At 55.0% G+C, this 20,359-nt stretch overlaps 1 protein-coding gene and 1 long non-coding RNA gene across 5 annotated transcripts; one reads left to right on the top strand and one right to left on the bottom strand.

Annotated features, from left to right (window-relative positions):
• Positions 1-7,292: 7,292 nt before the first annotated feature.
• Positions 7,293-9,322, bottom strand: LOC137212974 (uncharacterized). Its single transcript, XR_010937735.1, has 2 exons — positions 8,856-9,322; positions 7,293-7,588 (listed from the first exon to the last, which is right to left on the bottom strand). It is a non-coding gene; the product is annotated as an uncharacterized lncRNA (long non-coding RNA).
• On the top strand, positions 7,838-19,241 carry CDR2L (cerebellar degeneration related protein 2 like). 4 transcript variants are annotated; one of them, XM_067717223.1, is made up of 6 exons: positions 7,838-8,333; positions 13,582-13,683; positions 14,374-14,486; positions 14,795-14,943; positions 15,554-15,718; positions 16,672-19,241. In XM_067717223.1, exons 3-6 carry the CDS (start codon positions 14,448-14,450, stop codon positions 17,561-17,563), a joined length of 1,245 nt encoding a protein of 414 aa, XP_067573324.1. In that variant the 5' UTR covers positions 7,838-8,333; positions 13,582-13,683; positions 14,374-14,447; the 3' UTR covers positions 17,564-19,241. The 4 variants fall into 4 exon arrangements, with proteins under 4 accessions (XP_067573324.1, XP_067573322.1, XP_067573323.1 ...); XM_067717221.1 differs by lacking the exon at positions 13,582-13,683; XM_067717222.1 differs by lacking the exons at positions 7,838-8,333; positions 13,582-13,683 and adding an exon at positions 8,345-8,957.
• The last annotated feature ends 1,118 nt before the right edge of the window (positions 19,242-20,359 follow it).

The following is a 20,359-nucleotide window of genomic DNA, read 5'->3' as shown; positions in this document are numbered from 1 at the left end:
GCATGGTGTGTCTGGAAGCTTCTAGAAATCCTAGCTGCTTCAAAAGGAGGTGACATTTAGCTTAAACTGGAACTCCACGAGTAAAAAATGAAGGGTGCACCGTCTAGGCACAAAGGCAGGGTAGGACAGGTGTGGAGGTAGGGAGGAGGGAGACAGGGATATCACCATGTCACTGAATGAGCAGACTGGACAGGATAGCTCTGTCCTTGCTCCAGAGGTGGGTTTTCCTGCCCTGGATGAAAATCTTGGACACGCTCCATGGCTTTTCTAATCACTTCAAGATAACAAATGAATAGTACCTTTATTTGGCGTTAAAAAAAAAAAAAATCAAGTCCACCCTACAAATCACCAGCCCCAGTCCAGGCCAGAGTGACATTAAAAACTCTGAATCTTATTCATTAGGGAGATGCAAACTGAAGCCACAATACAATAACGATTACATAACTATTAGAATAGGTTAAAAACCAAAACAAAACCTGAGGATACAAATACTGGTGAGGATGGGGAGCATTTATATTTTCTTATAAAGTTAAATATAGGGACTTCCCGGGCAGTCCAGTGGTTAAGACTCCGCCTTTCAAATGCAGGGGGCATGGGTTCGATCCCCGGTCGGGGAACTAAGATCCCGAGGCCAAAAATAAAAATAAAAATAAAGTTAAATATACAATTACTATACAACCCAATAATCCCACTTTTGGTATCTCCCGAGGAGAAATGAAAACATATATCCACACAAAAAGCCTGTGCAATGCATATAACAATTTCATTCATAATCAGCAAAACCTGGAAACAACCCAAATGTCCATCATCTGGTGAATCAACAGATTGTGGTTCATCCATAAATGGGACTAGTACTCAGCAATAAAAAGAAACAAACTACGGGTACAGGTAGCAAGAATGTGGTGAATCTCAAAATCGCTGTGTCCGGGGCTTCCCTGGTGGCGCAGTGGTTGAGAATCTATCTGCCAATGCAGGAGACACGGGTTCAAGCCCTGGTCTGGGAAGATCCCACATGCCGCGGAGCAGCTAGGCCCGTGAGCCACAACTACTGAGCCTGCGGGTCTGGAGCCTGTGCTCCGCAACAAGAGAGGCCGCGATGGTGAGAGGCCCACGCACCGCGATGAAGAATGGCCCCTGCTTGCAGCAACTAGAGAGAGCCCTCGCACAGAAATGAAGACCCAACACAGCCAAAAATAAGTAAATTTTTAAAAATTAAAAAAAAATACCAGAGTCCATGTATTTAAAAAAAAAAAAAGCGCTGTGTCAGACACAGAAGGCAGCATACTGTGTTATATCATTTATATGATATTCTGGAAAAGGCAAAATATAGGGACAGAGAAGAGATCAGTGGTTTGCCGTGGGCTGGAGCAGGCTGAGGGGACTGACCGTTGAGAGGGTATGAGGAGACTTTGTGGAGTGATGAAAACATTCTATGGTTTGATTGTGGTGCTGGTTCCATGACTGTATATGTTTGTCAAATTCATATAACTACACACCTAAAAGGGATGAATTTTACTGTATGTAAATTACACTTCAATAAAAAATACAAACACCAAGAGCAGGTGCTAACCGACCATTCCAAGGGATGAATTGTGAACGCTTTGGTCTTGCCCATTGTTCCGAGCCATTCCTGTGGTTTGCAACGAGCAACTCCAGGTGGCACTGACATATTATTGGTCACCCATGGACAAGCGGACAGATTAGCCAAATTGAGTTTAATCAAGGGGTGATTTAGGGAAAATTCCCTGGTATCCAGTGGTTAGGACTCTGCGCTTCCACTGCAGGGGCGCGGGTTCGATCTCTGGTCAGGGAACTGAGATCCCAGATGTTGTGTGGTGCAACCAATAAATAAATAAATAAATAATTTTCAAGGGTGTCCCTCGAGAAAGAGGAGGAAGCTGCATGGCCATTTGGTACCCAGCCTGGGAATAATACATAGAGTCACTTCTACCATACTCTATTGGTAAAGCAATCAAAAGCCTTCCAGATTCAAGGGGAGGGGACCCACCTCCCCATGGCGCCATGTTTGAAACTGCCACATTGTGGGCAGTTCTATCCTCCACACTTCCTCCTCCCAAGCCCAATCCATCTCTCTCCTAACGTTTGTCTTTAAGTCTTCTCATCTCAGTAAATGGCATCTCCCACGTTCTCAAACAAGAAATCCAGTGTCAGCCTGATGCTTCTCCTCTTGTCAACCCCTCCTCCAGCCCATCACCAAGACTCAATGATGTCATCCCCCAGACGTATATATCACAAGTTCTACCTCCCTCATCTCTGCCGCCCTCACCTTTGCCAGGGCCCCCACCATCTCCTGTCTACCACAACCACCACTCCTGCCTCGCCTAATCTATTCTCTGCAGAGCAGCCTGAGGAATTGTAAACTGCAGCTCACAACGCTCCCCCCCTGAAAACACCTCAGAGCCCATTGTTAGGGTCAATTCTCTCTGGGTCCCACTGTGACCTCCAAGGCCCTGCATGATCTGGGCCCTGCTCCCCCTCCCCCAAGCCCCCAGGTTCCGCCCACACTGGTCTTCCTTTATTTCCTCAGACCCTCTAAGCTCTTTCTTCCCGGGATCTCTGTACAAGTTGTTCCTTCTGACTGAGACATCACTCGTCCCACTCTTCACGCGGCTGTCCCCTTCTCATGCTTTAGGGTCCTATCTTAAAAGTCTCGTTCCCTGAGAGATTTCCCATCCCCAGCTGTTGTTAGTTCATCCTTCAGTGTGTTTCCTAAAACTTTTACCACCATCTTAAATGTTTTTGTCTTTTTCCTTGATTTAGGTCTGCCTCTCCTACTGAGATGCAAGCTTCATGAGAGCCAGGGCTGGGTCTGTCTTATTCTCTACATCCCCAGCACCTAGCACTGGCCTAGCACACAGTGGATAACTGAATAAAGAGAACTCCTGGGCGATCACAGAAGATGGAACCACTTTGGGAATCCACTTCAGTCAATAGGAAAGGCACATTTTCACCCACTGTTTTTCAGATTCATTTTTTAGTGCCTTTAGGAGCCTTTCAGGTAGGGCAAGCGGATCTGTTCTGGGGTGGAGATGGATAAAGAAGGAGGGCCAAGGAATATGATTCTGCCACTGGCTTTAGAGCATCCATTTGTTCCTTCATCAGGCACCTGCTATGTGCTGGCTGGAGTGCCTGCCCTCAAGGAGCTTTTAGTCTGCTGGGAGCGAGATGGATCCCACACAGTGGACCGAGTGCTGTGTTGCAGTGGGAGCCCAGGCAGCCAGCAGTGAGCAAATGTGCCTGGAGCTTCTCCCCAGCTCTCTTAGGCCTGTGTCTCAGGCCTGACCCCCCACCAGGAAGGTAAAGTCCCTGGACAGTCTCCCCAGCACCCCCGTCAGGAGCCCCGCCAGAAGAGGGGTAGTGACAGGCAAGGAGTGGATCCTCCAGGTAAAAAAGTTACAATAATAATGATGCTAAGAGCAAACACTGAATAGTGTTCATATGGCCCAGTCACTGTTCTAAGCCCTTGGCCTGTGTTAACTCAGACCAAGAGTTTATAGCCCCTCCCAACAACCCCATGAGGAGGTATCAAAGGAGGAAAAGTAAGAATGACCCCACAGGAGGGACACCCTCAGCATAAGCATCCTAACGGTCACTGCTGATGACAGGCCTGGAGGGTTTAAACTGCAGGGATTTGGGGTAGACACACAGAAGCACTTCCTGACCGCAAGGACTTGTGAGACTCTAACATAATTCCCCTTTCAGAACAGACATTGTCTGGGACGCACTCCGATGGTGTACGGGGGGGAAAGGGGGTTGGACTCCAGATGACTTCGCTCATTGAAATGTACTGAGTGCCTTTCCCTGCCAGGCGCTGACCTCAGAATGGTGGAGAGGACAGATGGGGCAAGATCATTCAGTGCACTGTAAGCCCAGCGCTAAAATCACGGGTCTGGGGACAGGGAGGGGAGCGCGGCCTGCAGGGGTGGCAGCACCCAAGATGCGCAGCGTGTGGTGTCAGTGGATGCCCCGACGGCCCAGAGGCGCGGGCTGGGCACCCTGCCCCTCCCCCAGGGTGACCCGTGTGACTGGGAGCGCCGGGACTCTCTAACGTCAGCGCTGCCTGCGCACGCGCCGTCATTTCCGGTGGGCTGGGCTGGGCTGGGCTGGGGGTGGAGGGGGCAGCGCTCACGCTCTTCGGGGAGGGCGGTTACATCTTCAAGTCCCGGATCCTAGCTCTCCCGGGGTTCCGTACCTGTGCTTTGGTCCCAAATCCAGCATCTGGGCTTGCATTTCTCGGGAGCTCGGGTGAGAGCTCGGGGAGCGCTCCTGGTCGCCCGAGTGTGAAACTGACCCCAGGGGAATCATAGTGCCCAAGGCTGAGGGGACATCGAATCCACCGAGGCTCTGACCATCAGCCTCGAGTCTTGATGCCCCTGACAAGGAACACCACGAAATAGGTCTGCTTGACACGCAGATGAGGTACCATGCTCTGGGGGTTACCAAGGTCGGGTAGTTTATACTTCCCACCCCTGGGCTTGACTCTGCCCTGCTTAGAGGAAAGGCCAGAAATGGATCCCAGGGCGTGTTGGCTGGTAGTTCAGGGAAGCTGAGGAATTTCCTTCTTCAGAGGTAGATCTGGGGCTTCCCTGGTGGCGCAGTGGTTGAGAGTCCGCCTGCCGATGCAGGGGACGCGGGTTCGTGCCCCGGTCCGGGAAGATCCCGCATGCCGCGGAGCGGCTGGGCCCGTGAGCCATGGCCACTGAGCCTGCGCGTCCGGAGCCTGCGCGTCCGGAGCCTGTGCTCTGCAACGGGAGAGGCCACAACAGTGAGAGGCCCGCGTACCGCAAAAAATAAAAGGTAGATCTGTTTTCCTCCTCGTGGCACAGTTTAGGAAATACCAAGTCTGCCCTGAAGGCACTGGGAGTGGTCCCACTGGGCACCACTGGTGAACCAACCCAGGCAAAGGGCCCAGCACAGGCCTGGCAGATAGCAGGCACCACAGCCCTCAGCCACCCAGCCTCTACCCTCTGTCCCCTGCAGAGGGGACAGGGAGGTTCCACCAACCTGGCAGAGCCGGTTGCCCAGCTTCAGCTCACTCCCACCCCACACCAGCCTCATGAGATCCAGGGACTCCAGCCTGAATCACTCCACCCTGTGCTCAGGCAGCAATAAGAATTCAGCCTTTGTGACATTTATTTATCCCTGCCAGGCAATGCTTCTGTGGTTGGGGCAGGGAGAGGGTGTCCACAGGGAGGGAGGGTATTTTGGTCATGCTGAGGGTGTGGTCAGTGTGGTAAAGGCCAAAAGCTGAGAGATGACCCAGGAGCTGGATGTTTTCAAACATGGGGGTCTTCTAAGGCATCGCTGAAACCATCCTTAGCTGTAGGCGTTGGCGGTGACTTTTCAGGTTGAAGGGTTGCCTTTCATTGCTATCATCCTCGCTGCACAGGACGTGGCCCTCAGCCCTTTGCCTCTTCTCTCCTCTGGGGACTCCTTAAACTCCCTGGCTCCTGTGGGTACATTTCCACACAGCTGCAGAATGATGAAATGAACGAATGGGAAGGGATTTGGTGGTTTTGGAATGTGACCAGATCCCTGTGGGACAGCCACCCAACCTGTTCGTCCCTTAGATTCATTTCGTCCCCATCTCAGTAAATGGCATCACTGTCACCCAGTTACTGAAGCCAGACGTCTAAGGCATCACTCTGATTCTTCAGTCAATTCATCTGCACATCTTAGTTCTACACCTCAAATATTTCTCATCTCGCTCCATTTCCACTACCACCAGCCTTGCGCATCACACTGTTACCTCCCTTCTAGATGATTGCAAAAGCCTCCAAACTGGTCTTCTTGTTTCCACTCTTGCCCCCCCTCCAATCCATGCTCCAAAATTGCTAGTGATATTTCACAACTGAAAACGAAAAGCCTTTTATTGGTTCTCTCTGTGTACTTGGGAACAAAAAAAAATCCCAACTCCTTCCCATGGGCCTAACTCCAGTTCATCTGTCTTCTATCCTCTCCACTCCAGCTATGCTGGGCTTGCATCAGTTTCTAACATATGTCGAGCTCTTAGGGCCTTTGATCTTGCTGTCTCCTCTGCCTGGAACATCCTCCCCACAGAGCTTGGCATGGCTGGCACCATCTTATCCTTTAGGTATCAGCTTAGATGTCACCTTCTAAGGGAAGTCTTTCCTGAACCTTCCCCCCAGACTCTCTCACAGAAGCCTGTTAATTTCCTTCACAGCACATTGCAGGTTGTAATCACTTATTTATCCCCACTAGAATGTAAGCTACACGAGAGCAGAAACTACCTGTGTCTTAGCCATAGGGTGTTTTTTTCCTTCTTCTTGAGTAAACTATTAAAGTATAACATTCAGAGAAGTGCACGTAAGTATACAGGTCAATGATTTTCACAAATGAACACACCTGTGTGTAACCAACACCCAGATGAGGAAATAAAACACTCCTGGCCCCTCAGAGTTCCCCCACGTCTCCCCAAGGCCAAATACTATCCTGATTAGATTTGTTTTGCCAATTTTGAACTTTGTGTAAATGGAATCCTGATCCCCAAAGATGTCCATAACCTAATCCCCAGAATCTTTGAATATGTTACTTCACATGGCAAAAGGAATTTTGCAGATGTGGTTAAATTAAGGATCTTGAGATGGGAGAATTATGCTGGATTATCCAGGTGGGCCCAGTGTAATCACAGGGTCTTTAAAAGTGGAAGAAGGTGGCAGGACAAGTCAGAGTGATCCAGTGTGAGAAGGGTCACCTGCTGTTGATGGCGTTCAAGATGGGAAAAGGGAGTCATGAGCCATGCAACGTGGGCAGCCTCTCTCAAAGTTGGAAGAGGCAAGGAAAGAGACCCTTCCCTGGAGACTCCAGAAGGGAACAAAGCCTTGCAAACAACTAGATTTCAGTCTTCAAGAGCCATGTCAATCTTCTAACTTACAAAACTGTAAGATAATAAGTGTGTGTTGTTTCAAGCCACTAAATTTGGGGTAATTTGTTACAGAAACAACCGTGGCTCCTTCTCAAGAATTTCAACAACTTGTCACATGTTGATTGGGTCACTTTGGTCATTTGTGAAGTGTTGGTCAAGTCTTTTACCCACTTTTCTACTGGGCTGTTTTTCTTTTTCTTGTGGATTCGCAGGTGTTCTTTCTATATTCTGGATACAAGTCCTTTGTTTGATGTATTTGCCACATAGATTCAGAGTCGGTTATACTCAGGGTGCTTCAACAGTACCAGCACATGGTGGGGCCTAATAAAAGTGAGTTACATGTATACCTGAGTCTGAAAACTCCTTTAAGGAAAGAATGCTCGGATAAGTGACACTTATATAGTTTAATGGGTATAGTTGGGTATAGGATATGAATCCCAGGGAGAGGGAAACAGGACCTCAAAGGGAAAGGCCCAGAATGGAGGTAACAGTCAAAGTTCACCACTCCTGGAGTGAGGTTTCAGGCCACAGGCATTTAAACACAATTTCTTAAAGGTAATTTTTGATTAATTTTCATTCATTCAAAGAGTGTCCGTGGAAGGTAGCAGTAGGTCAGCCTGCTCTAGGCACTGAAGAGCCCAGCTGTGAACAAGAGTGACAAGATCCTTGCTTTCAGGAGATCTACGGGGAGAGAGAGACAACAATAGGTAAACAAAATAAAATGATTTTAGGCATTGAGATGTAAACTGGAGGCGACTGTGAAGGGAAGGTGGGGTTGGTTCAGCAGCCGCCGAACCTCAACGCTGCGGAGATACCGCCCTCGGCCCCGCCTCCAGTTTTGCATACGTCTCCTGATTGGCCATCGGCGGTTGGCCCCACCCCGCGGAGCGGGCGGCTCGGGAAGCGCGGGGCGGACCCCGCCAAGATGCAGCGGCGGCTCCTGGTGTCGCCGGGAGGGCGGGGGGCAGCGCTGGCCGGAGTCGGGCAGGGGGCGCCCGCCGCGGCACCCGCTCGCTCCTAGCGCCCCAGACCTGTCGGCCGGGCTTGGGCCCTCCTTGCCGCCGTCCCGCCCGCCGTCCCCGCCCCTCCACCCTTTGTGCAGCCGCCGCCCGGTGCCCCGGGCTCTGCAGGACCCCAGCCGGGCCAGACCGCGGCAGCGAGCCAGCCCCCTGTGGGCGCCAGGCCGACGGCCGATGGCGAGGGGGCGCGGCGCGGGCGGGGGCACTGCAGCCCGAGTCCGCGACGCGGGAGGCTCGGCCCGCCTCCGCCGCATTGTCCCGGGCCCCGCGCCCCGGCCCTGAGCCGCGCCGCCGCAGCGCCCAATTGCAGCCCGCCGCCTGCGGGGCCATGCGGAGGGCCGCCAGGATGGAGGACTTCACCGCAGAGGAAGAGGAGCCCTGGTACGACCAGCAGGACCTGGAGCAGGGTGAGCAAAGGGGGCAGGAAAGCGGGGTGCGCCCCGCGACCCCTGTCCGCTTCTCCATTGTTGGGCGGTATCACCCCGGGGCGGGCTGGGCTGCACCCGGCGTGCCGGACTGAGAGAGGAGATGCGTCTGGAGAATGGGGACGTGGAGAGAGGGGGCGCTGCCCGGGAAGACCCGAACCAAACACGTGAAGACCTGCAAAACTGGGGGGAGCGGTCTTCCTCTTTGCCCGAACAACAGGGGCATACTTCAGCCAGTTCGCCCACCCCGTCTTAGAGGCAGGAACTGCCCAGGCGCCCCGGGTATTGTTGGGGGGGTCTGAGAGTACTGGCTGGAAGTCTTTGGAGGTCAGGAGGTGGCTCCTTGGTTGCTTTGCTGAGAGGGGTTTTGGGGGGCCGAGGGGGGAGGAAGTTATCCCCATTCCAAATCCAGCAGCACACTTCCCTGCCAGGATTCCTGAGCTCCTAGAAAGTTTCCCCAACTCCCTTCCCCTCTACCCAGGGAGGTGATGGGGGTGCCGGCACCTTGCCGATGGAGAAGCGGAGGCTACTAGGAGTCCAATCTGCCTTCCAGAGGGAGGAGTCCCCTGGTCCTTCCCCTGCTGGCCTTCTCCCAAATGGCTCAAGGTTTGGAGGGGATCAGATTTGGGAATTCTGAGCAGTGCCCCAGATCAGAGCCTGAGTAAACAGGGAGTCACTTTCCCCTCTCTCCCATCTGAGGGCAGAGAGGGCGACTGGAAAGGGGTTGATGAGGTGGCCGAGGTGACGTCACTCCAAGTAGGGGGTGGGGCTGTTAGGACAGGAAGGAGGAGGAGGCCTAAGAGGGTCGGGGCCAGGGCCTGCTGGAGTGAGATCAAACCCAACCTCTCCTCCCAAGAAAAGTGCCTCATTCTTGGATGGTCAGAATTGGAGGCGCTAGGAAACATGTTCTAGAAGTGACCACAGTCACCCAGCAAGCCTGGTGGGTGTGGACACAGTCTGGTTCAGTGTGTGCGGACACCCTCTGCTCTGGGTCTCCATCCATGGGGCCCAGACGCCTGCCTTTGCCCTCATGTGAGGCATCTAGCCAGGTCCTGGAGCCTTTGTTTTCCGGCCCTGACCCACATCCCCACATGGCCACATTTGCTGGTAGATGAGGCGCTGCCCTTGTGTTCAGGACCGTGGGTTAATCAGAGCCGCTGCGGGACCAGTGTAGGACGGGGGGGTGGGGTGGGGGTGCTGGGCTGGACCGCACCTCTGTGTCCTAGAGGCTACCCTCAGCCTCCCTGCCTGGAGTGAAATGCCCCGTCCTGGCTGCAACAACCCCCTTCCCCATCCTGGGCAGCTACCCCCAAAACCTCACATTACACAAACACATATCAGCCTCCACTTAAATGTCAGACACTATCCTGGGAGCTGGGAGTAGTCCCAGCCCTGGCCTCCTGGGTGCACCTGAGTAGGTGGAGTTGGGCTTGGAACTGAGTGGGAGTGACAGGATGCGGTGAGAGGGCTTCATGGAAGAGGCGGGCCTAGAAGGAAAGATTGGAAGCTGAGTGCCTGGGAAGATGGCCTCTTCGGAGGCAGATGCTGATGTTGTTGCTGTCTCGTTTCATTCCCGCACCCCTAAAGGAGTCTCTGGCACTGCGCCCGGCCCAGATGTGGGAGGAAGGAGCTAGGGAGTAGGGGTGGGAGATGTGCTGCATCCGGAGAGGGAGAGAGATGTCGAGATTCCAGCTGGGCCGGGCAGCCATGCTTTGGGTCTGGGGTCGGGAATGGGCCCCACAGGCCCCTGCTTTTCTGGCCTTACTGGTCTGCAGCAGTCAGCCTTGCCTCGTAGCCTGAGTAGCAGGCAGAGCCCAGGAACGAGGAGGGAAACCAGAAATGAGACAGTCTCAGAAGACACTGGAGCTTTCCACCAGAAGCCAAACGTCTGCTTGCCGTGGGCCAGGTGCTGTGCTGAGCCTGGGACGTGATCTCCACCCTCGCAGTCTCCACAGTCCAGCAGAGGAGGCAGAAATGGGATCAGAGTAGCACCTGTGACGGAGCGACAGGGGTTCTGCAGCAGTGAGCCCCTGCGGACAGTGAGAACAGAAGTGAGGGTCTTCTGCTGCGAGACGCGTAAAGGCTTACACACCCCTCCGAGCTGTAGGGTGAAGAGGGCCCTCCCGCCCCGCCCCGGCAGAGGAAGCAGGCCGGCAGTCTAAGTGGAGGGGGTGCCTGTACCGAGGCACAGAGCCATGCGAAAAGACCACGCATAACTGCAAAGTAGGAATTATCTGGAGTGCCGGGGTGGGAGTCAGAGGAAGTCCCAGGCACAGCTGCTGCGGCACCCCATGGGGACCGGCACGGAAGGCTGGATGGTAGGGTGAACGCGGACCAAAGGCCAGACACGTGGGGGATCGGGTGCCTGTTCCTTCCCCCTTCCCCACACCCGCTCCCCAAATTCTCTCCCGCCCAGCTGCCCCCCTCTGAGTGTCCCAAGACATGGTTTTTCTCAGCTAGCCCCAACTCCCCTGAGGACGGGCCCCAACTTTACTTTCAGATGCTTGGCCATCAAGCTCCTGGTTGACTTTGATGCTGCTCCGTCCCAGTGGAGGCAGGCATCTGGGACAAACAGGGTCCTCCTTTCTCACTGTGTTCCCTCTGCCCACTGTCACGAGCACCAGTAAAAATAGAAAAAAACATTAATTATTAAGCACTGGCACTCTCTCTCTGCCTGCCTCCCTCCCCCACCTTGGACGAGGTGTGGCCGGCCCTGTGGGTACCTCTTTCCAGGCTGAGAGATGACTGCTGAGTCACAGAATTGAGGTCCTGGGCTCCTGACCTTGAGTCTCAGCCTCAGGGGAGAACTCTGACATGGCGAGGGGAGGGAGGTGACCGGACCCCAATTCTGCGCACCCAGGGTTCCTGACGTTGGTGCCCCGGAGGTTGTGAACAGGACCCTTGCAGCCCTGCCAGGTGGTAGCTGGCCTCCTTCTGCCCCCTTTGTCTTTGTCTTTTCTTCCCTATGTCTGTCCTCTGTCCTTTCCCTACCTCTCTTCTCTGGAGTCTAGGGGGTTCCACCCTGACCCCAACCAGGAGGGGCAGTAGGATTTCAGGATTTCTCTTCAAAGACATCCCCTGGCTCCCAGCCATTTTCTCTAGGGCTCTGGGGCATTGCTGCTGGGCGACACCTCTGCTGGCATTCAGAGGGCAAAACTGCTGCAGCCCACTGCAGGAGACCCCAGAAAATGCTGGGGTCCAGGCAGAGGAGATGCCAGTTCAGACTCAGTACCTTCCCTGGCCTGGTCCAGTGTAACCATTAATCTGGCTGTGACAGGCTGTTCATTACTCCAGATTCCACTTCTGGCTTAGCCAGCTCTCCCGTCCGCCCACTCCCAAGACTCCCTCCCCCTCTGGTCCAGAGGGAGCTGCACCCTCCCCGAAGCCAAAGCCGTGCCCAGCCCTCATCTAGCTGGTGTCCGTTCCCCAGCACTTGGCTCTACTCAGCTCCCTGCCCTGCAGCTTCTAGACTTCTCTCATGATCCCTCCTGGCAGCTCGGACCAGCTTAGCTTGCATTTGTGATCCCATTTCCCTGAGACAGTCTCTGGGATTCTCCCCAAGCCGCTTCTATTGTGTTCCCTTCCTGCTGCCCGGGTCACATTCGCTGCCTTCAATATCCCCGGTTTACAGTATGACTTGCAGTATGACAGCTGCCTCAGCCCAACCCACTGGCAGTAGGAATACACACACAGCTCAGATGCTCACCTGGAAGGAAGAGCATAAAGTGCAGTTGTTCTTGGCCTTTCCTCACTCTGCCTCTGACCTTGGACTCAAGGTTAAGTTTCAGGGCCTTCATGCAGGCCACCCACAGAGCCTGTCCTCCCACGCCAGTGCAGGAGGCAGCATCCCTAGCAGCGGCCTCGTCACAGACGACCTGACAGTTCCCAAGGGTAAAAAAAAAGTTAGCGTGACCGTCTGTTCTTTTTCACGTATACATGAATTACTGGATAGCGTTTGTGGATGAGCCAAATGTCCGCCCTCCCATTACAGGGAGCAGGAAGCTGGCGTGCCTCCCTCGTCACGAACTAGGGGTGGTCTTGCTGAATTTCCACCAAGCACACAACCTAAGTTGATCTGACCTCCTCTTTGAGACCACAATCTGATCCTAGGCTTCCCTTAGACATATATTTATATATTTAAATATAAATAATAATATATTTACAAACATATTAAAAATTTTTTTCTTTTTTAAATTTTTATTGGCGTATAGTTGATTGACAATGTTGTGTTAGTTTCTGCTCTACAACAAAGTGAATCAGTTATACATGTGCATATATCCACTCTTTTTTAGATTCTTTTCCCATATAGGTCATTACAGAGTATTGCATAGAGTTCCCTGTGCTATACGGTAGGTCCTTATTAGTTATCTATTTTATATATTACCCTTTGCTTCTAAAAGGAGTTAGGCCTATGTATGGGGAAATATCCACCCCAAATGTCTAGGTACCCTCGACCAACTTCAGACCCACTGAGAGAATTTTTAGGGATGCCAGCACCTGCCATTCCCTTCTAACCCCTCCCCTTCCCCACGATACAGCCCCCTAAAGACAGGCCAGGTTCCCTCCCGACCTCTCTGATAGGTGTTCATTTACCTTTGGCTGGGATTGGGGAGAGGAGGTTCCGGTCCCACAGGGTACAAGAATCGGGGCTACTGGGGGAAGAGGTTGGTTTTGCTGCCCAGGGAAAGGAGAAGGTTTTGGAGAGGGGCGTGTGTCACTAGGACCAAATGGTACCCAACTGGGGTGAGGAGATGTGAATTCTGCTTCCAATGTGGCTATAACCCAGGTAATGAAACCTCGGGTTTCATTCTTTCCTCTTCAACCTGTCATCCATAGAATAAGGAGGTTGGGCCAGAGCTTTTTTTTTAATATTTATTTTTATTGCACCATTTTTTACTTTCCTGTTTTCTCTCTCTCTCTTTTTTTTTTTTAATATATTTATTTATTGGCTGCGTTGGGTCTTCGTTGCTGCGCGCAAGCTTTCTCCAGTTGCAAGCAGGGGCTACTCTTTGTTGCGGTGCGCGGGCTTCTCATTGCATTGGCTTCTCTTGCTGCGGAACACAGGCTCTAGGTGCGCAGGCTTCAGTAGTTGTGGCATGTGGGCTCGGTAGTTGTGGCTCGCTGACTCTAGAGCGCAGGCTCAGTAGTTGTGGCACGTGGACTTAGTTGCTCCGGGGCATGTGGGATCTTCCCAGTCAAGGGATCGAACCCGTGTCCCCTGCATTGGCAGGCGGATTAACCACTGTGCCACCCGGGGAGTCCTGGGCCAAAGAGCCCTGAAGCCATGTCCAGTTCTAACACCCAGCAAGCCCTTCTGCCCCTCCCCCTCTCAGTAAGCTCCAGCCGCCCTTCCAAACCCAACTCCAAGGCTGCTCATTGCCTGAGATTCCCACTGTCCCCTGCGTGAACTCTCCTTTACCTATCATCCCAGGGCACTTTGCCCCTACGTCTGCTGATGCTCTTATCACATTCCACTCACTCATTCTTTCAGAAAAGATTTCTTATTCACCTGCTCTATGCCAGGTATTGTTCTAGGTCCTGGGAATATCAGTGACCGAAACAGGCAGGATCCCTGCCCTGTACGCTTACGATTTAGTCAAGGGAGACGAACAAGATAAGGGTCCAAACTGTTTGGTAAATTGGTGGTGATATGAGCTCAGCAGAAAAATGAAGCAGGGAGGGAGTGGGGCGTGGGGGAGGGTGCAGTTTTGAGGTCAGTGAGGTCAATGTCTGAGGAAGGCCTCCTGGAGAAGGTGACATTAAAGGCAGAGAGGGGTGAGCCCTGGGAGTGTCTGGGGAGAGGACATTCCAGGCAGAAGTGACAGCCAATGCACAGGCTTAGCTTGTGGCTTACATCCCCTTCCAGGCCTGGAGTCTCCCCAGGGGTGGCCCCTGGGTCCTGGTTCTCTCAGGGTCCCCAGAGGCCCAGCCCAGAATGAGTGCTCAGAACAGGAATGGCGGGGGTCCTCCAACTTCATTCTCAGCTGCTCATATCCCCCCCCACCGCCCCCTCCCCCCCAAGACTTGCACTTAGCTGCGGAGCTGGGGAAGACGCTGCTGGAGAGGAACAAGGAGCTGGAGCAGTCTCTGCAGCAGATGTACTCCACCAACGAGGAGCAAGTGCAGGAGATTGAGGTGAGGGGCCACACGGGCCCTGCACATGCTCCGCCACCCATCAAGGACCTGTTGGCCCGTGTGTACCTTTGTGCAGCTTAGGAAAAGGTGCCCTCTTAGCAGGCCCAGGCTTGGCCCAACAGCCTTGTGCAGTTCACAACCTGCACAACTGTCCCAGGCAGCCCTATTGCACCACCATCTTGACACCTCCCTCTGCTGCAGACGAATACCCCAAAGCAAACCTGTTCCTAGAAGTGGGAGGAGGGCCCAGGCGGAGACATTTTCCCCAACCCAGTTCTGAAAGGTTACTCACCCACCCCCACCCCCAGTACCTGACCAAACAGCTGGACACGCTGCGGCACGTAAATGATCAGCACGCCAAAGTGTACGAACAGCTGGACCTGGCGGCCCGAGACCTGGAGCTGACCAACCAGAAGCTGGTGCTGGAGAGTAAGGCTGCCCAGCAGAAGATCCATGGGTGAGGGCCGGGTGGAGGGCTGGGAGCCGGGGGCTGGGGATGGCCAAGGAGAGGCCCAGGGCTGGGTGTACATGTGTGCCTATTGACCAGTGGGTGTGACTCAGTCTCCTTCTTTCAGAAGCCCCGGTCTGGGAACCCGGGATGGTAGTGAGTTTGTCCTTGTCGATTTGGGCTGGCTTAACATTCAGGACACAAACCTTCTTTAAGCACGAGCTACACACCAGGCTCTGTTTTAGGCACTGGGGAATACAGTGATGGGGATGCAAAGACACTGTCCCGCCCTCTGGGAGGGAAGGCAGACACGTAAATATTTTATTGCAAAATATTTTATTTTATAGGGTGATAAGTGATTAGATGGGTGTACAAGGAACCGAGGAGACACGGAGGAGAAATGGTCAGCTCGGCCTGGTCACCTCGGGAGGTGGGGGAAAAGAGTGGGTCCTTGGGCGTACGTACAAGGAGTTCCCTGTCTGACCTCAACACCGGGCAGCATGGCTCAAGGTCACCTGTTTGTCCCCCACCCCCAAGTCCCCCTAGGGCTGCAGTGAGGAGGGCTGGCCCCGTCCCCTTAAAGTCCCTCCCATGCGTGTGTCCCCCACCCCATCCCCAGGCTGACAGAGACCATCGAGCGCCTGCAGACCCAGGTGGAGGAGCTGCAGGCCCAGGTGGAGCAGCTGCGGGACCTGGAGCAACTGCGAGTGCGGCGGGAGAAGCGAGAGCGCCGGCGCACCATCCACACCTTCCCCTGCCTCAAGGAGCTGTGCGCCAGCCCCCGGTAGGTGAGGGTAGGTGAGGTGGACCCTGGACCGTGTCTCCGAGTGCCCGGGGCTGCCAACCACGGCAGGGAAGGGCGGGGAGGCGCCCCGCAGCAGGTGGGAAGGAGAGCTGCCGCATTGTCCAGGCTATTGGAGGGGCTGCTCCCGTTGCTACGACAGTCAGCAGCTGGCTCCTGTGAGCACTGGCCGTGTGCCCACCGCTCTGCTAAGTGATTTAATTCTCACGGCAGTACCTTAAGGTGTGATTTATCGTCCCCACTACTCAGAGGAGGAAATTGAAACTCCGAGATCATGTGTCTTATCCAAGGTCACCTGTTTGTTTAGTAAGCCAGAATTCTCACCCAGGAGGGGTTAACAACTCTACCTTTCAGTTCTCATTAAGTCTTTTGAGTAGGATGACTCCCTAATGTAAGAATACTGTACACACGGTGTATTTAGTGGGTGTTTCAATAAAGGTCCTGGCAAGAGACAGATAGCCTCCGCCCAGAGTAACTGAGCAGTGCTTAATAAAGAGGTGTGGGCAAGGTGCGGGGAAACCAGGGGGACACTGCAGCACCCTGGGATTGCAGTAGCAAGGAGCTGTTACCATCCTGAGGCCTGAAGGGACCAGGAGAAGGGAGGTTACTGGAACCTAGAAGGCAGGGAGAGCGCTGTCTGGCCTGCAGTAACCAGGGAAGGAGCCCAGGGGAAGACATTCCCCGTGACCTCCCTCTGCCCCCATCCCCCTGGCCCTCCTGCCAGTGCCTCCCATTGGCTGAACCCAAGAGAGAGCCAGGAAACCTGGCGGAAGCTAAGGGCAACCTCCCAGGGCAGAGAACAGGGGTAGAAAGGCTGAGAGCGACTCTAGGTGGGGCAGCCTATCCAACCCCGTCGGGGAGAGAGATGCGGCTGGGCTCCCGGGGCCTTGGCCGTGCCCACCGCCCTCTGCCCACCTGCCCCTGCTCCCTCCCAGGTGCGAGGATGCCTTCCGCCTGCACAGTTCCTCCCTGGAGCTGGGCCCGCGGCCGCTGGAGCAGGAGAACGAGCGGCTGCAGACCTTGGTGGGAGTGCTGCGCTCCCAGGTGAGCCAGGAGCGGCAGCGCCAGCAGCGGGCTGAGCACGAGTACGCGGTGGTGCTGCAGGAGTACTCAGAGCTGGAGCGGCGGCTGTGCGAGATGGAGGGCTGCCGCCTCCGTGTGCAGGAGCTGGAGGCCGAGTTGCTGGAGCTGCAGCAGATGAAGCAGGCGAAGACCTACCTGCTGGGCCGGGAGGACCACCTGGCCGAGGCCCTGCTGGCGCCCCTCACCCAGGCGCCTGAAGCCGACGACCCCCAGCCGGGCAGCGGGGACGACTCGGGCACCCAGGACGGGGTCTCCTCTCCGGCCGCGTCCCCGGGCCACACCGTGCGCAAGAGCTGCAGCGACACGGCACTCAACGCCATCGTGGCCAAAGACCCGGCCGGCCGGCACGTGGGCAACCTCACGCTGCACGCCAACAGCGTGCGCAAGCGGGGCATGTCCATCCTGCGCGAGGTGGATGAGCAGTACCACGCGCTGCTGGAGAAGTACGAGGAGCTGCTGAGCAAGTGCCGGCAGCACGGGGCGGGGGTGCGGCACGCGGGCGTGCAGACCTCGCGGCCCATCTCCCGGGACAGCTCGTGGAAGGACCTGCGGGGCAGCGAGGAGGGCCAGGGGGAGGCCAAGGTGGGCGAGAAGAGCCTGAGCCAGCACGTGGAGGCCGTGGACAAGCGGCTGGAGCAGAGCCAGCCTGAGTACAAGGCGCTCTTCAAGGAGATCTTCTCCAGGATCCAGAAGACCAAGGCCGACATCAACGCCACCAAAGTCAAGACGCACAGCGGCAAGTGAAGGTTCCCCGGCCAGTGGCCTCCCCCAGGATCAGGCCGTGGGGTCCCTCTCACCTGGGCTGTGCAGCCTCTGGTGAGAGAGGGAGCCCTTTAGCAGCAATACACCCCAGAGGGAGGCTGCTCTCTGACCCAGGGAGCATGCGGGGGACACCCGTTCCCTGCTGACGGGGGAGGCGGTCAACACCTCTTGCCTCCCAGGACCCTCCACCACCCCGCGCCAGCCCAAAGGCACAGCCGAGAGTCTGCAAGCCAAATGTCCCCACTGCCCGCTCTCCCAGCCCCCACTCCCCGCTCTCCCCGACCCTCTGACCCTGGGCCTTGCTCTCAGATTTGTAGCCAGGCTTCTGAAAGCCATTCTGGACCAGTTGGCTTTCTTTTTTCAAAGTTCCATTATTTTTATTTTTTTGAGAGTTTTTTTTGCAAGGCAGGGTCTCCCTGACCCCTCGCCACAACTGAAAACACTTGAAGGGGGACCCCAGAGCCAGCTGTTGCAGGTTCCAGGGGTCTCCTGGACCATCCACTGCTTCTCCAGCTGTGACACACTGTTATTCCCTTAGCACCAGCTGTCCCACCTCGAGGGTCCTGACCAGGTCAGAGACAGCCCCTGCCATGCAGAGCAGAAAGCCTGAGCCAGGCCCGAGTGGCCTGACTCCAGCCCTGGTGAGGGCGGGCTTCTCCCTGGAGATCCTCAGCCCACTGCAGATCTGTAGCCAATCAACTCAGAGCCAGCCTCCCCGGGTTCCAGCCCTGGAAATGCCTTCTGGGTATCAAGCCTTCCAGGGGTCTGGGCAGTGGGAGCCCCCTATCTCTGCATGCCTCCTCTGACTCACCGAGCTTGGCCTCTGCCTGTCCCCATCTCAGGGACCATGATGTGTCTCATTCACTCCCCTGCTCCCCCCAGGCCCACCCCACCGCAGGTCATGCCTGCCACCCCCAGAATGTCCTGGATGTGTGCCACCAGCCCATGGTCCCAGCGTCCTCCCCTGGCCCCCTTTACTGGGGCCTGCCCAAGAGTCTCACCCCACACTGGGAAATGGGACCAGATGGGGAACATGTCTCCTCCTTCCCATACAATGCCTGCTTTTGAGGACCCAGCTGGGTCAGGGGTTTAGTCTTTTGTTAAGGCTTCAGAAGGTCCAGCTTCAGCTAAGAGCTTCAGCTAAGAGATGCCCAGGTCCCCCGTTTGCCCTGAGAAATTCTTCAGGGCTCCCAGTTCCTTCTTCCTGAGACCCTAGAAATCAGAGGAGCCATACAACGCAGTGGAAGTCAGTAGCCCCGGCCTCTGTGCTGGGAGCCCAGTGGGGAACCTTCATGCCTTACTTGTTTCTAAGGGGTAAAGGGGTTTTCTTAACAAGCCTGCCCAACCCCCCTGGAGGCGCCACCCTGCTTTCCAGGCGGCACTGTGATGAAAGTTGTCAGCTGGTCCTTCCATTCACACATCTTGGAACCTTTGGTCCGTTGGAGCTGGGCAGCTCCCAGCCATCCGTGTGTCTCCGGCACCTAGGGTGGAGGGGGTGGGGTGGGATGGGACGGGTGGGGGAAGCGCTTCTGCCTGTTTGCTCCCCGGTTCTGTAGCTGCTGACCAGCGTCATCTTCGAAGTATACATGAGAGAAATATATTTACAAATGCTTTATTCTCTTCTTTAATAAAAAACGCACCAGTAATCTAAAGCCAGAAATGGAGCCATGGTCCTGTCTCTGTGCACCTCATACACCCGCCTCCCATCACACAGCTATCTATGGGGGGGAGGGGCACAGCCTGAGCTTCACCACCCCCGTGATTGGCAGCCAAACAGCTCTAAGTAGCAGGCTCTTGGAAGTTTCCATATTTGTTGAGTACCAGCTAGGCCGGTCACGTGGCCTTGCAGGGTACCCCGTGGGGTGGACCCTCCTTGCTGTAGTGATGTTGAAATCCCTCCTCCCAACCCACACCTGCTTTGTGGTTCACCAGCTTTGTTGCTCTGCGGCATGTGGGATCTTCCAGGACCAGGGCTCGAACCCGTGTCCCCTGCATCGGCAGGCGGATTCTTAACCACTGTGCCAACAGGGAAGCCTTCCTTTGCCTTTTAAATGACCCAGGCCTTCAGCAACCTCATGAGGCAGCGGTAAAATCTCTGTTTTACTGATAGGGATCCTGAGGCTTAGAGGTTAAGTTAGTAATTCAAAATCACATAGAGGGGCTTCCCTGGTGGCGCAGTGGTTGAGAGTCCGCCTGCCGATGCAGGGGACGCGGGTTCGTGCCCCGGTCCGGGAAGATCCCACATGCCGCGGAGCGGCTAGGACCGTGAGCCATGGCCGCTGAGCCTGCGCGTCCGGAGTCTGTGCACCGCAATGGGAGAGGCCACAGCAGTGAGAGGCCCGCGTACCAAAAAAAAAAAAAATCACATAGAAATAGTCGAACCCAGACCTGATCAATCCCATTGTGTGATACTGCATGTTCCCTACCTCCACGTAATGTTGAGTTTTAAGAGCTAGTCTGACCTAGGGCACTCCAGAAAAGAAGAAAGGAAAATCCTGTGGACCCCCTCTACATGGGGGTGGTACCCCAACTCACAGCTATAGAGAAGGCCTGGTGTCTGCAAGCTCCTCAGCTACCAGAAATGGCTTGATGATCCTTTATCTTTTCTTCCCCTCTTCTCGCCCCATGCGTGTCCCCTTCCTGAAGCACCCATTCAACCTATGGAGAACCAGAAAAGAGAAGAAGGCTGGCCTCAGCCTTCAGTGCCCCCTTTTTAAGGGAACAGGTGGCACCTCTCAGGACTGTTTCTCCCAGAAGGGCCTCTGTGCTGGATGGTTC

This window comes from Pseudorca crassidens, chromosome 19 (assembly GCF_039906515.1).
Source record: "Pseudorca crassidens isolate mPseCra1 chromosome 19, mPseCra1.hap1, whole genome shotgun sequence".
NCBI classification, from domain to species: domain Eukaryota; kingdom Metazoa; phylum Chordata; class Mammalia; order Artiodactyla; family Delphinidae; genus Pseudorca; species Pseudorca crassidens.
Note: the sequence above shows the minus strand (reverse complement) of the source record. Positions and strands in the feature narration are given on the sequence as shown.

Bases quoted from the DNA above. Each gene is read 5' to 3' on its own strand.
- CDR2L (XM_067717221.1), top strand. From the start codon at position 8,255: ATGCGGAGGGCCGCCAGGATGGAGGACTTCACCGCAGAGGAAGAGGAG. The intron at 8,334-14,373 runs GTGAGCAAAGGG...CTCCCCCCCAAG, and splicing joins CCAGCAGGACCTGGAGCAGG to ACTTGCACTTAGCTGCGGAG. The intron at 14,944-15,553 runs GTGAGGGCCGGG...CCCCATCCCCAG, and splicing joins GCCCAGCAGAAGATCCATGG to GCTGACAGAGACCATCGAGC.